Consider the following 15,235-nt stretch of genomic DNA (forward strand, 5'->3'; position numbering starts at 1 on the left):
GGGATTCTTTCTTATACAAAACTCCCTAAAGATAATGAATAATAAATAATAATAATAATAATAATAATAATAATAATAATAATAATAATAATAATAATAATAATAATAATATATATATTTCTTTTTTTTCTTTTTTTTGCCAAAATAGACAAATATTAATTACTAAAAATATATATTTAATTAATTAATGGAACTGATTTTACTGTTATAAACCAAAGCCAACTTTATGGTATACACTTTAGTTAAAAAAAAAAAAAAAATAACAATTAACTACAACTTTCAGTACAACAACAACAACAAAAATTATATGGGGCAAAACAATTCCCTGAGTGCTGTAATTTCAGTATAAATTATTTTCACACATTATTACACTTTGTGATTTGTGTTTATTTTTCTTTTTTTAAATCATAAATTAAAGGATGTAATTATTAATATTTTATTTTAGAATGTAATATTTTGTATTGGAAATATTGTTCTGGGACAAAATGAACAGGATTACTAAACATTTTAATGTAGCATTCATTTAACAAAAACAAACCAGTTTAAATATATTAAATGTAATAACACATTCCTGTGACATAAAAATGCCACAGTTAAAGGCACATCAAAATATAATAAACTACAAAAATAATATCCATCCAGAACGGGAACGGACATTGTTGGTTTTTGTTGCTACTGGGGAATATTTTCCATGACGCACCGGAAACAGCGTGGTGTTATTGAAGCATTCTCAAGATCTTTTGAACTTGTAAGTCGAAGTTTATCTTTGCACTTGTCTTTTATATAAACTGCGAAGACGATATAGATCATACATCGCAGGTATAACGCGTACAATCGCCATTGCATATGTCGTTTAAACGGGACTAGTTGGTGAAAATGAATGGCGGGAGATTAACATGTGTTTCTTGATTGGATTTGCTAAAAGTAGAATACAGAACCAATTCAAGTATAAATTAATAATGAGCAAATAATATCATAGATGATATTGTAAAGAACGTTTTACCTTGAGCTGCATCATACATATAGGTGAAATATTATGCGAATAAGGCAAATGATATATTTTTCAACATTACTTTCACGTAGTTTAGTTATAAGTTTATTGTGACTCTCTGATAATGCCATTTTCCCTTTACATAGTGAATGACCTATCAGCAAACAAACATCACAGCACCATCCACCAAGCAGAGAAGATGTTGAGAAATGCCTCTGCACAGGTAATGTAGATGTAGATGGGTTATGTTTGTTTGAGGATTAACGTTACTATAGGCTGACTGTCTTTACTCTGTCCTGACAGATACTTAAGCAGTTTGTCCGACACAGGACCACAGATACAAGCCTGATCTTGGAGAGATGTGAGTATCTGTCAATCTGGGTATTAACACAAATTGCTTGATTTGGATATATTGGGTACAGTATATGGCATATTTGTTTTAACTAATGCTGCCTGCAAACTATATAAGGAGTCAGTTGGTGCTACAATCACTAATATTGATTTGTATATAAAAAAATGCTATCACACAAAAAATGACACTGTTTCATATCAAAAGTAACAAAGCTTATTATGATTTATTAGATGGGAGGCGCTACAATGTTCTGTTCCTTTATCAACTTAAAACAGCATAGACTAAAATATTGATTCATAAGAATCAATATCAGTTCATAAAAATTGAGAAATCTTTGTTGTTTTTTTACCCAGCCCTACTAAATACATTTTCCTATGGAAGCTTGTTTCTGCCACAGAATAAAAACTTAAAAAGGTAATTGCGACCTTTAACTCATAATTATTCCTCTTGCAATTGTGAGTTATAAAGTCAGAATTGTGTGATATAAACAGAATTGTGAGTTAACATCCTAACATCCGAAATTGCGTGAAACAAACTTGAGATTCTGACTTTAGAACTCACAATTACAAGTTTATATCATGCAATGTTGTCTATATTTTACAGGTCTGTAGTTAGTAGGAAAAAAATGCATTGTAATAGAAACTAAATATTTCTAATACAATATTTATAATATTCCTAGGGCCGGGACTCGATTAAAAAAATTAATCTAATTAATTAGAGGCTTTGTAATTAATTAATCGAAATTAATCTCATTTTAATCGCATTTAAATATTTGACCTGAGAACAGTGAGAAGTCATTTTTCACATGGATTTTTAGTATACCATTGAATAATGACTGAATACATAAGCTTAATCAACAAAATATTGTTTATTTCATTCCAGCAGACCAGTGCAATGTTTGTCATTAAGTGTAGCAAAGGCATATTTGTGATATTTGAGGCTCGATGTGCTGCGGTGATACGCAAATTCCTTGTTGTATTGCTTGCACACAACCATGCTCTTGTCGACCCTTATATCCTTTTTTAAAAACAAAATTTCCAATCCACGGGGCCAAGCAAAGCGGTCTCATCAGCTTCTTCGTTCATGTTTACTATGGTTTGTTGTTGTCGTGACTCGTGAGCGCTATTGGTGTTGCAGTATAATCGGTCCGTCGAAACTCATTCATTGAAAAACGTTCCACGGTGCAAAAATAAGTGTGGTTAAATTGTTATTTATTTTTTGCGTAATTAATCTTAATTAACGTGTTAAAGTCCCAGCCATAAATATTACACATTTATAATATTAATTATTACTGTATTTAAAATATGGAAAACCCCCGGTCTACTGCACATTATTATTATGTTCAGATGGCACAGCCTGTTTTATTATATAAGCATTTGAAGGAAGAACTAATCGCTGTATTTTTATCCAAACATTTGTGCCAATTATTGACGTTTTGTTTGAGGCATTCGGTTCAGACGACTCTTCTACCAAAATAAACAAAACTGTTTTGTGTATAGAAGGATAAATGTTTTTGTGTGCATTTAAGCCTCTTTGCTGAAAGCCAAAGTCTTGCGTCTTTGCTTCGTTTTTTAACAGCTATTAACAAGGTGCAGCTTCTTGGGCGGGTGGGGCAAGACCCCGTCATGAGACAGGTGGAGGGAAGAAACCCTGTCACCATCTTCTCCATGGCAACAAATGAGATGTGGCGGTCCGGGGAGGGAGAACCCACAAGTACAGGTGAGAGTTTAAAGATGAGTTTGTGTACTCATTATTATTACTGTTAATTCTACAATTCTACATATTTTATGCACAGTCTGTGGGATGTTTCGCTGCAGTTTATATTTTCTATATAACGTGTATGAGACAAATACACATTTTTTACTCTATAAGATATGATAGGATTTTTTTGTTAGATGAAGAGATAATATTAAAGGTGCACTATGCAACTTTCCGTCCACTGGAGGGCGCCTATTCTAAACAAAGGCGTAGTTTGATGATGCCAAGTGTGAGCGCAGTATCTTGGGACATGTGGTCTTCACCATAGATATACATAATAAAGGCTAGATGTCTCATGCGCGCTGTCGGCCAATGGACGTCGCCGTCCGCAACTGGCGGCCATCTTGTCACAGGCAGCTCGCTCACTCGTAACAGTGTGTTTTAATGGTGCATGTACTTTTAAATAACCATAACTTGCTCAATTTTCAACCGATTTTCAAACTGTTTCGTTTGTTGTAAACGTCAGAGATGTAGTTATGACACTACAAACTTATGAATAATTATAACCATGGACTTAAATATAAAAGTAACATTGAACAGAACAGATAGGTGCAATGAATATACACGCGCACATTGTATTTATGTTAAATCAATATATAGTCTACTAAAACTGTGTACCAAATGGCAACATGAGAAATTAAATATATATATAAATAATATATATATATACACACACACACACAGCTCAGAATTTTTTTTCCAGAGCTAGCTATAGCTAATATATTATTTATATATATATGTATTAATATATATAATATGTATTTAAAAAATGTATTAATAATGTATTTAAAAAAATGTACAACTAAGTTTATTTTAACTAGACAAAAGATTGGTTGTCATAAAATCGTTATTGGTGTCAATAAAACCTATATAAATAATTGAACTGCTCGATTGTCGTCTCTCAGCCTTGATAACGTGCACATAAGTTAGCCGTGATACACAAGCTACACAATTAAGTCGTTTATCGAAACGAAAAGCTGCAATTTCAACGTGTTAAAGCATCCAGATTTGTAGCCATGTTAATAACGTTTGTAAGAAACCAAACCATTTGTAAATCCGTCAAGATTTCAGCGAGATAAGAGTATTTATATTCGTACAGATCACTCATCTTACATCAGGTTCCACAGAGCCCGACAGAAAGCTTGCCTGTGACAAGATGGCCGCCGGATATGATGATGGTGACTCCGCCGTAAGACATCTGGCCTTTATTATGTATATCTATGGTCTTCACCTCACAGCCGGCAAAAAAAAGGACTCGGGCAGAAATCATGTTCATGGATGCGGTTATTAACGTTACTGTAGTGTGAAGCAGAGCAGGACCGAGTGTTGTGGAGCTGAGTACGGCCGCTGAAGCGATTGTTATACAAACACACGACTCGTGTATTATGGCGGGACGGGACACAGTCGCCGGGCGCCTGCACTATTTCTGCGTTTCCGGTCATGATTATAAGGTAACGCAGCTCTGTTTATCATATCAGATACATTTAAGTGTTTTTAAAATGATGTTATGACGTGACTCTGTGCGTTCGTTCGCTCAGCGCTGCTGTGACATGTTCACACTGCTAAGAGAAAAGCACTTCTGCCCAATAAAACTGAGGGTAGCGCAGATATGAAGCAATTGACAGGCGACTCGCTCAAGCGCTATGCTGACACGTCCCGGTCCTTAGTTAAAATAGCATTTTTCTCACAATTTACAAATAGTTGGAAACATTTGGGATATAGTAGGTACTCAACTGAACAAAATATATAACACTGGCCTAGTGGTTTTTGGATATTTTTCTGCAAAAATACTACATAGTGCACCTTTAAAGTAAGTGAGTGACAAATTAACTCGTTTTCAGATATGCTTTGTGTGAGAAAATTGTCTTCATAGTGCGAATATGTAATCTATTTAAACAAGATATTTGCCTTATTCCCCAGTCAGTCAGTGAAATAGAAGTAGGCAATGTCTTTTTCTTATTGTTATAAATTCTGAATGAAACAAATTCTTGAATAAGAAAATATTTAGGGTGGTGCGGCTTGAGCTTCTTCATGGGGAATTGATTTGATGGTTGTGGTTTGCTATTGGGAGTTTGCTCATCATCAAAAAGATGTCAGTGCAAGAGGGAGGGGTTATGATAAAAAATGTATGATGTGCAAGGATAAATAATTTATAATAAATACTGTAATATTTCTTTAAAAAAAAGAAATCTCGTCTTTTTTTTTTGCAGGGGATGTCACCCAGAAAACAACATGGCACAGAGTTTCAGTATTTAAACCAGGTCTCAGAGACGTGGCGTATCAGTATGTAAAGAAAGGGTATGTTCCTTATGTGTTTTTTAAGCCTTTATGAATATAAAACATACTGCTATTAACCTAGGATCAAATTATTTTCAGGTCTCGAATTCTTGTGGAAGGAAAGCTCGATTATGGAGAGTACGTGGATAAAAACAACGTCAGGCGACAGGCAACAACTATTATCGCAGGTCAGATTTACCACAGATTCTAAATATAACTTTTGTGTTGTTTTTTAGCTTGAACGATTAAAAAATTAACCAAACATTTTTTTTGTGTCTTTCCACAGATAATATTGTGTTTTTAAGTGAAAATCTGCGAGACCAGTAGTGAAGGCGCCTTCCCAGACTTTAGGAACCGAAAGAAGATATTTTGTATAGCGTTATTCTGCTCACTGACATCAACTCTTTGAGTATCTTTGTGCCTGCCCTTAAAGGGTTAGTTCACCCAAAAATGTAAATTAAATTGTCATTAATTACCCACCCTCATGTCGTATCAAACCCGTGAGTCCTTTGTTTATCTTCAGAACACAAATGAAGATATTTTTGATGAAATCCGAGAGCTCTCTGACCCCTCCATAGGCAGCAATTTAATCACCTCTTTCAAGGCCCAGAAACGGAGGAAAGACATTAAAATAGTCCATGTGACTCCAGTGGTTCAACCTTAATTTTATGAAGCGACGAGAGTACTTTTTTGTGCACAAAAACAAACCAAAATTAAAAATGTTATTCAACAATTTCTTGTCTGTGCCAGTCTCTTACAGCGTTGACATAGTAAATACAGTGCAGCGCGTTTGCGCTGTCAGAATAAAATAATATTTTTGTTTATTTTTTGGGCGCAAAAAGTATTCTCGGCACTTCAGAAAATTAAGGTTGAACCACTGTAGATATATGGACTATTTTAACAATGTATTTCCTACCTTTCTGGGCCTTGACAGTGTTAATTAAATTGCTGTCTATGAAGGGGTAAGAGAGCTCTCGGAGTTAATCGAAAAAAATATCTTAACTTATGCTCCAAAGATTATGAAATGTCTTACGGGTTTGGAACGACATGAGGGCAAGTAATTAATGACAGAATTTTCTTTTTTGGATGAACTAACCCTTAACAAGTCATACAGTGGCAAATGAAGTAATGTTGTTGGTATGATTGTGTCATGCTGTCTAATTGCCGACAGAGGGCGCTAGCAGGATGCACTTTGACATGTAAACACACGTTCCAATCCCATGAACTGGGTTTGACTCTTTGTACAAAAAACAAAACTGTTAACTTTTTCCTTTTTTGACTTCTGCAACATAACAGATATGTTGAAAGACGTTTAACAAAATCATCTTGTTATACTGTACTGTCTTGCTTAATGTTCGTGAATAAATGTAGTTTGTCAGTAGGGTTTGTTGTGAATACTCTGTCCACCCACGTACAGCACATGTAAAACACCTTCTGGTTTCAGAAACTTTTAAAAAGTTAGCTGTCTGAAACCGAGAGAACGGCAGTTTCATTTCTTCCTTTCAGTCATTTCCATTTGTTTGGGCGCATTTTACCCATTGTGTACGATCATTTAGTTCTATTTAGCCTCCAGGATATAGTAAAATGCTCTTAAGTGCGCTTTAAAACAAAAGTACGTTCACATTTTCACACATTCACAAGATATTTACCCTCAGTAGGAATCCTTTGACAGACATTTGAGTTGAGGCGGTGCACACAGTTTGGTACTCTTGGCTTTACACGGTTTGTTAAGAGATAATGCGAAGTCATCTTGGATTGGAGCATTTTCACGTCAATCATACAGTAGCGCTCTCCTATTGGTCAGACGGTTTGTCCGTCTTTTGTAATTTTCGCATACTCCGTGTGAGGTGAGCTTTAAACGTAACGGCTCATCTGATTGGTTGACGCATTGTATTCCAAGGGCGGGACTTTAAATCGGAATGTTTGGTGTTAAGGGAAATTTATGCATGGTGTTTTCAAACATCGTAAGAAAATACAAGCCCCATATTTAATTATGTGTTTGGAAACACCCAAAACATCCCCTAAAAGAAGTATAGTCCACAAATTGCCTTTTGTAAACAAATTTGGCCATTCCCATCATCATTTCCCCGCCCCAAATTCCTGCTCGTCTGTGAAGGGGCGACATTTCTCAAGGAAGCTGAGAGGAAAGTTCGGTGAACAGACGCGCAACTTATACTCAACTTTCCGTTGACAGTAAAACATTCACTTTGAATCACGATCGGACGAGCCATCTGACAAATACGCTATCACTAACGCTGACATATAGTCGTTTGTGGAGTCGTTGAAGCCTCCGTCACGGTTACAGACGCAGATCGAGGCATGGAAATAATGGATTGCGGGGAACCGTTTTTACAATGGGACAAAAATCTCAGCGAATTGTCCGAATCCGGGGATAACGACATTTTGTACAGCACTGTAAGTGGAAACCTTCTTATGATGCCGTGGCCTGATTGCCATCTCTCATTTCGCATGTTTTGATGTGTTGCAACTAGTGTCAGATCATCCAGAATGCATTTAAATAGTTCTAAACCTTATCATTTACAACATTTAGTCATACAAATTGTTTTTATTTGACTTGATCACTTAAAATGAGATTTGTAAGGTTTCTAATGTGCCTTGGGTTCCACTTGGCTCCCAGGGATAAAGTTCAGATGGTGCAGTTATCAAGTGACTGTATCATGTAAAGTACAGGGCTACACAAAGTAAAGGTTTAGCCCCTTTGGATAAAGTCAGAATATAGTGCTTGATTCTTTGAAGAGGTGTTGCAGATTATGTAATCATAGGTTTGTTTTCCAACTTCTGCTCAAAGTGGCCTCTACTTGAGGGGTAGAGTGCTTGCTAATTAGGGGGTGCACAGTGGGTAGTTTTTTTTTTTTAATTCGACATGAAGATTTTAGGTTAAAATGCATAAGGGAAAGTGCATTTTTGCTTTTATATTTTTAATGCACTGATTTTTTTTAAGCAGTCCTGATGGTGTGGATTAATACAAAATATAGTTTATAAATGTGTCACATAATTTTATAACCATCTTTTGAACTTTTATGAACTCAATATTTCAAAAATGTGCAAGCAAATCACCCCGTTACACTATTAACGTTTCGAAAGTAGCCCATTTCATGTCTACTACTCAAATGTATGATACTCATAGATTAACAACACAGTAAAGGAAGTTAATTGCACAGATGTCTTAAAGTTATAAGCAGTCACATCCTAATTAAATTACCAGACAAGGCACGTAATGCTTTTTTCTAGACAGCATCAAAGCCACTGTTGGAGGTGCAACATTTTGTTGGGTCTGGGATTCAAAAACTTGATAGGATCAGGGCGGTAACATACACTTCCATGAGAACTATATATGCTTTGTGAATGTTGAGGAATGGTTCACATTCTCCTTCACCTTTAGAACAGAACGGGGTCTTTGTTTAAGGTCCCCATCAGCCCCCCTCCAAACACAAACACGCTCCCCCACCTCATGGGTCGCTATGTGCCAGTTCTCCTCACTTTCACTCTTGCTCCCCAGGCTTTGTTGACATGGAATTCCACACAACAACGTAAACTGTTTTTAGTTGGAGCTGTAAGCTCCCCTGAAGCTTCCTTTTTTTTTGTGTGAACTCGGCCTGTTGCATACATCTGGTGTGATTATGCATGTTGCATCTGAGCCGTGTCCTTCTGCAATATGAGTCAGCTGCATTGCCAATGCCAAGGCATGCAAGTTGACTTTCAGATTTGAAATTATGCATATCTGGAGCCAATCTTCTGACAATATAATATTTGAGGAATGCAAACATGCCCTTTTTATGACTTAATAGGCACAATTATTGTCTAACATTACTGATAGTAGTGGTAAACAGTTGCGATCAGTGTTGGGGGTAATGCATTACTTTACATTAAACATCCATTACGCAATGATAAGTAACTTGAGGTATGTAATCAGAGTGCTTTTTCAAGTAACAAAACATTTTACAACAGAATATTAAAAAAAAAGTTACTCTGGGTTTTGGTTTCCTTTTTTTTTTTTTTGGACTGACAGCTCTCTTGTGCCGTTGTTGAGAGAAATTGTAAGTGCAGATGTGTTGTGTGTGTACATGATGGTTTTTGTAGTTTTAGACTGTGAGCATGCATTTACTCATCTCACTTACACAAAAAAGCTTCAGTATTCCTCAAAATCAGTGAAATGCAAAATCAGATACAATGCAAAACTCCAATTTTTAAAGATGTTTAATAAAACAAATATTTTTATGCATTTAATCTCGCTGCTAACCTTTGAATATTCAGTTAAACCATAAGCAAAAATGACTTTAGATTTTTTTAGTTTTTATTGGTGAAGTGTAAGTGTTAAACATTTTCTATTCTTCCGTTATTCAGAACGGCAGCACATCTGAAAGGTTAGTTTGAGCTGCATCCTTTATTGTACACACATACATTACATGCATTTCTTTCAGGGTTATTATTTAAATGTAGCTGTGAAAGGGTCTTTACATTTGCCAAATAATATAACTATTTTGTTATTAAAAAATAAAAATAAAATAAAAAACAGTCCAGGTGAATAAAAGTAACATTACTTTTCTTAAAAAGTAACAAAGTAAAGCAATAGTTACTTTTAAAGGGAGTAATGCAATATCGTATTGTACTTTTCAAAGTAACTTTCCCCAACACTGGTTGTGATTCTGTCTTCATTGCCAAATAGGAAGAACTTATATAGAGGATGTGTGTTTGTACCTTTATGTCACTTAGTCTATAAGCAAAGACTAATATTTCAGGTGATTTAAAAGAGTAAAAATAACCAGAGGCTCCTCTCCCCCTTTAAGACAGGGGTTAAGGAGATGCTGAGGGGAGCAGTTCAGGCATCGTGCTCAGCATTTCTTAGTGCTGATAATCACGCCGACACGATTAGCCTGGGAAGCACATTATCTCATGCAGACTGAGGCCTTGTGGCAACCAGATGTACTTCCTGACCCAATCGAAAGGCTTTCTTGGTTCATGGCAAATATGAGGAAAGGCATGCTTTAACAAGAGCTTGTGCACTAACCTGTTTATTAGTTGTACTAATGACAATCGTAATCACCCAGTTCTCTTTTATTTGCAAAACTTCTGTATCAGATGATCTCCATCTCATCTGATGATTTAATGTTGTGATCTGCTGATAACACTATCAGTTCAATTGTTTAAGGAAGTAAGATTTCATAGAAAGAATATTCAAGGGATTTTCATTCAGCCTTATCTATTTATTTATTTATTTTAAACCAAGAGTTATATTTTAGAAAAGCTCTTTCTAATAGCTATACCAGCATCTGCATTAAAGCAAGATGGTTCAAATCTGTGCACAACTTAATTCCAGTTAGGACTGGGTGATATTTTATACAATAGAAATGTCAACTGTTAATGATTTTGTTATACCGGTTACACCGGCTCATGCAATCAGAATGAGTTTTATAGATCTTAATTTTAGTAGTTTTAATCTTTCATAATTCGAAGCTGTTTTTGCATTAATTCCGCTTATCTTTCTTTTGTTATGAATGAAATTAAGATTCATTTAAGTATTAAATTGAACCATTCATTCAATTTTTTTGCATGGTTAATATGATATTAAATGAATCATACTCTGAAATACACACACATTTGTTCCAGCATTCCCTCCCTGAGGTCACACACAATCAGTGATGTTAAACACTGGACTGACGAGGATATCTTAAGAAAATAATTTGTCTGCCTCGACCGTAGAGGCCGTGTCTGATTCTAAACACCAGCACAGGAGTCTGGCCTAACATCTGGTTTGTGTTGCTGACGTTATGTTTTAAAAGAGATAGTTCACCCAAAAATGAATATTACCTCATGATTTACTCATTCTCAAGCCATGCTAGGTGTATAGGACATTCTTCTTTCAGACGAATACAATCTGAGTTATATTAAAGGTGTCATGAAATGAAATGTTTTTAATTTTTAAGGTCAACTTATGACGTTTGTCTTGTTTTTACATTCAGAAACATCATAATGAATAAGTAATAGGCTATTTTCTACCCTTGTTTTGAGGTTCTCTCCTCCACACTCGGTTTTTATGGGCGTGCCGCACTGAAGACTTAGAAGTAAACACCCACAGCTAGGATTGGATAAAATGTGCATATGTAATGAGCTTCAGCTCTCCTGTCAATACATGTGAGGGATTGTTCTGAAAGCGTGTGGGAAAACGGCAATCGGAATGAATTGCCCACAGAGTTCGCAAATCATTATCAAACAATGATTTATCTTCATCAAACCGCGATTAATTGGAATGTAATTTTTTTATTACTTGGCCCTTCCGACACACACACACAGCCCAGGGACACATTTCTTTATTTTACATGTCCGAGTCCGATCCCGAATCGCAATGAACCAACAACCCCACAAATAAAGGATTCTTCAGCCTTTGACAGCGTGCTAAGGTAGGCTATAAATGGACTGCAAATGGACTGCATTTATAAAGCGCTTTTATCCAAAGCGCTTTACATTTTTGCCTCACATTCACCCATTCATACACCGACGGCGATGTCAGCCATGTAAGGCGCCATCCAGCTCGTCGGGAGCAGCTGGGGTTAGGTGTCTTGCTCATGGACACTTCGACACTTGGTCAGGTGGAACCGGGAATTGAACCACCAACCTTTCGGTTTGTGGACAACCTACATGAACCACTGAGCCACTGCCGCCCCCTGCACTGCTGAGGCTATGTTCAGTTAGACACGTACACATAATCAATAGATGTCAAACGATATGTAACAATGCAATACTATCACCTATCAAAAAACCTTTATATTCATGTTGCTTCATTCATTCATGTAATTTCATCAGGTCTGCAAATCCAGCCTCTTGTTTACAAATGAATCCGTGGTGAAATGAAGGAACAGACGTGCAATGTCTTCCCCACACAAGCCGGATCTTTATTAAAAATAAAGCTCATCCATTCATTCATAATACTAGAATCCGAATGAAGCTTATGCGGGATGTTTATTGCTTAGAAGATCGATCCGGTTTTGCTTTATGTAGGTCTATGTCATGTCAGGCACGAGTCGGTGGGCAGGGCCACAGAATCAGGCGCTGTTCATCTTATGTTGAGGCGGTGTTTCACCACACGATGACGTCAAGGGTTGGCATATTCTGAAATTAAGCATTTTCTGGGCCTGGTGTCTATAAAAGCTTTTCTTTGACTGACAAGTTTTCAGCTCTGAAACTTACAGGATATTCTTATATTACCATGACCTTTTATATATCAAAAGCTCAAGGGAAAGTTGATTTCTTAATTCATGACCCCTTTAAAAAAATATCCTGGCTTATCCAAGCTTTATAATGGCAGTGAATGGCAGCCCATTATACAAGTGCTCCACACGGCTCTGGGGGATTAATAAAGGCCTTCTGAAGATGCCACTCTTGGGTGTTTGTAAGAAAAATATCCATAATTAAAACCTTTTAAAAGTAAAGTATCTAGCTTCTGGCAGACCGCCTTCCGTATTCAACAGAAAGTGTAATGCCTCTGGCAGTTCAAAACGCTAATGCTACGTCCGACGTCATCGTCCCAGCAGTTACGTTTTTTCTTTAAGTTGAATACGGAGGACGATCCCGTGTGACCTGAACAGACCGATAGGCTTCAGTGGCCAACTTGTGTCTAACATCTTACATGGTTGTTTTAGAAATGAAAAGCTCCACACTCCATCAATTAGGGTTAGAAGAACTGTTGCCAAACATAACATGCTCAATCACTGCAATAATTACCCAGTCATTGACTCTTAAGCATTGCCTATTCAAATCCAAACAGCAACTTTCTTTTTAGTAACTGCAAAACTCTAGCACTGTGTTGGTGTGCTTTAAATGTGTATTTTTTATGCACATAAATAGACCATATATTGCTTTAGGGCAGGGCAGATTATTGATAGCATCCTGGTGCTTAAAATGTGTGTGGACAGTGGATAGCATGTCAGGACAGACTGATCTTGCAGTCTTGAGCTCTCTGACATTTTGATAACATTTGTCACTCAGGAGTCACGTGGTATTCTTTGATGACTCAAGCTTTAGTGGAGCAGTCTGGGATGGGAGGAGGGATGAGTCTGCTGGCATGTGGTCTGTAGTGAGAAACCCTCTGTCCTCCGGCATGAGCAGGCCGCCTTCTCTCTGCTCTCTCTGGGCTGGGTGAACACAGGCTTGGACTGTTCTCAGAGAGGGCAGGGTTTTTGAGGCGGCCCAGCGTCGGTCGTTTTTGCAAGTTGCATCATTCTGCGCTGCACATTCTCGCTTTTTCTCTCTGAATGGATGGCTTGTGTAAGCTGCAACTCGAGCCTAAACCTTCTCTGAGCGCACACGCACTCATTACACATTCAGTTTCTTCATCGTGATCTTATGGTTTCATTCGGTCCTGTCTAAGTGTCCCTTGGAGGCCGATCTTGCTTTGATTCAAACAATGTATTTTTGGTGGGGTGGGGGGAGTTGTAATGGAGGTGCTGGGATGCGGGAAAGGTTATTAGCTTTGGGAGTATAACATTGCATGAGAAGAACCTCTTATTTTCTGTGAGAACAATGCAGCTGATTTTGTTAGTGAGCTGCAAGTTTGGCGTTGCAAGCACAGTGTTTTTTCCCCTCAGTCACTTTTTATCACATAAAATTACATTACATTTATTACATTTTAATAAAACGAATTAAAAAAACCCTTTTAATTACACACTTGACACATTCCTTACACCTAACTTTATCCTTAAACTTACCCATACCACCACACCTATCCCTAACTTTACCCTTAAACTAACCCACACCACCACACCTGTCCCTAACTTTACCCTTAAACTAACCCACACCACCACACCTGTCCCTAACTTTACCCTTAAACTAACCCACACCACCACACCCGTCCCTAACTTTACCCTTAGCCTAACCCACACCACCAGACCTGTCCCTAACTTTACCCTTAAACTAACCCACACCACCACACCTGTCCCTAACTTTACCCTTAAACTAACCCACACCACCACACCCGTCCCTAACTTTACCCTTAAACTTACCCACACCACCACACCTGTCCCTAACTTTACCCTTAAACTAACCCACACCACCACACCTGTCCCTAACTTTACTTTTAAACTCACCCACACCACCACACCTGTCCCTAACTTTACCCTTAAACTAACCCACACCACCACACCTGTCCCTAACTTTACCCTTAAACTAACCCACACCACCACACCTATCCCTAACTTTACTCTTAAACTAACCCACACCACCAGACCTGTCCCTAACTTTACCCTTAAACTAACCCACACCACCACACCTGTCCCTCACTTTACCCTTAAACTAACCCACACCACCACACCCGTCCCTAACTTTACCCTTAAACTTACCCACACCACCACACCTGTCCCTAACTTTACCCTTAAACTAACCCACACCACCACACCTGTCCCTAACTTTACTTTTAAACTCACCCACACCACCACACATGTCCCTAACTTTACCCTTAAACTAACCCACACCACCACACCTGTCCCTAACTTTACCCTTAAACTAACCCACACCACCACACCTATCCCTAACTTTACTCTTAAACTAACCCACACCACCAGACCTGTCCCTAACTTTACCCTTAAACTAACCCACACCACCACACCTGTCCCTAACTTTACCCTTAAACTAACCCACACCACCAGACCTGTCCCTAACTTTACCCTTAAACTAACCCACACCACCACACCTGACCCAAACTCTACCCTTAAACTAACCCACACCACCACACCCGTCCCTAACTTTACCCTTAAAATAACCCATACCACCACACCTGACCCTAACTTTACCCTTAAACTAACCCATACCACCAGACCTGTCCCTAACTTTACCCTTAAAATAAC

At 37.6% G+C, this 15,235-nt stretch overlaps 2 protein-coding genes across 4 annotated transcripts in view; both read left to right on the plus strand.

The window, feature by feature from the left end:
- The first annotated feature begins 663 nt into the window (after positions 1-663).
- ssbp1 (single-stranded DNA binding protein 1) lies at positions 664-6,759 on the plus strand. 2 transcript variants are annotated; one of them, XM_067427086.1, is made up of 7 exons: positions 664-748; positions 1,138-1,214; positions 1,295-1,352; positions 2,922-3,062; positions 5,312-5,399; positions 5,478-5,566; positions 5,665-6,759. In XM_067427086.1, the coding sequence occupies exons 2-7, from the start codon at positions 1,191-1,193 to the stop codon at positions 5,703-5,705; spliced, it is 441 nt and encodes a 146-aa protein (XP_067283187.1). In that variant the 5' UTR covers positions 664-748; positions 1,138-1,190; the 3' UTR covers positions 5,706-6,759. The 2 variants fall into 2 exon arrangements, with proteins under 2 accessions (XP_067283187.1, XP_067283188.1); XM_067427087.1 differs by lacking the exon at positions 664-748 and adding an exon at positions 756-819.
- A 605-nt stretch (positions 6,760-7,364) lies between these two features.
- creb3l2 (cAMP responsive element binding protein 3-like 2) overlaps positions 7,365-15,235 on the plus strand; it is a 28,102-nt gene continuing 20,231 nt past the window's right edge. Inside the window, exon 1 of one of the 2 annotated variants that reach the window (XM_067427381.1) lies at positions 7,365-7,793. In XM_067427381.1, coding sequence (XP_067283482.1) covers positions 7,698-7,793 — 96 coding nt within the window. In that variant the 5' untranslated portion in view covers positions 7,365-7,697. The remainder of the gene's footprint in view (positions 7,794-15,235) is intronic. The other variant, XM_067427382.1, reaches the window with a different exon arrangement.

This window comes from Pseudorasbora parva, chromosome 20, assembly GCF_024679245.1.
Source record: "Pseudorasbora parva isolate DD20220531a chromosome 20, ASM2467924v1, whole genome shotgun sequence".
In the NCBI taxonomy this organism is placed as follows: domain Eukaryota; kingdom Metazoa; phylum Chordata; class Actinopteri; order Cypriniformes; family Gobionidae; genus Pseudorasbora; species Pseudorasbora parva.

Excerpts from the sequence above, each read along its gene's own strand:
- ssbp1 (XM_067427086.1), top strand. The coding sequence starts at position 1,191 with ATGTTGAGAAATGCCTCTGCACAG. Across the intron at positions 5,400-5,477 it reads TATCAGTATGTAAAGAAAGG|GTCTCGAATTCTTGTGGAAG; the intron begins GTATGTTCCTTA and ends AATTATTTTCAG. Across the intron at positions 5,567-5,664 it reads GGCAACAACTATTATCGCAG|ATAATATTGTGTTTTTAAGT; the intron begins GTCAGATTTACC and ends GTCTTTCCACAG.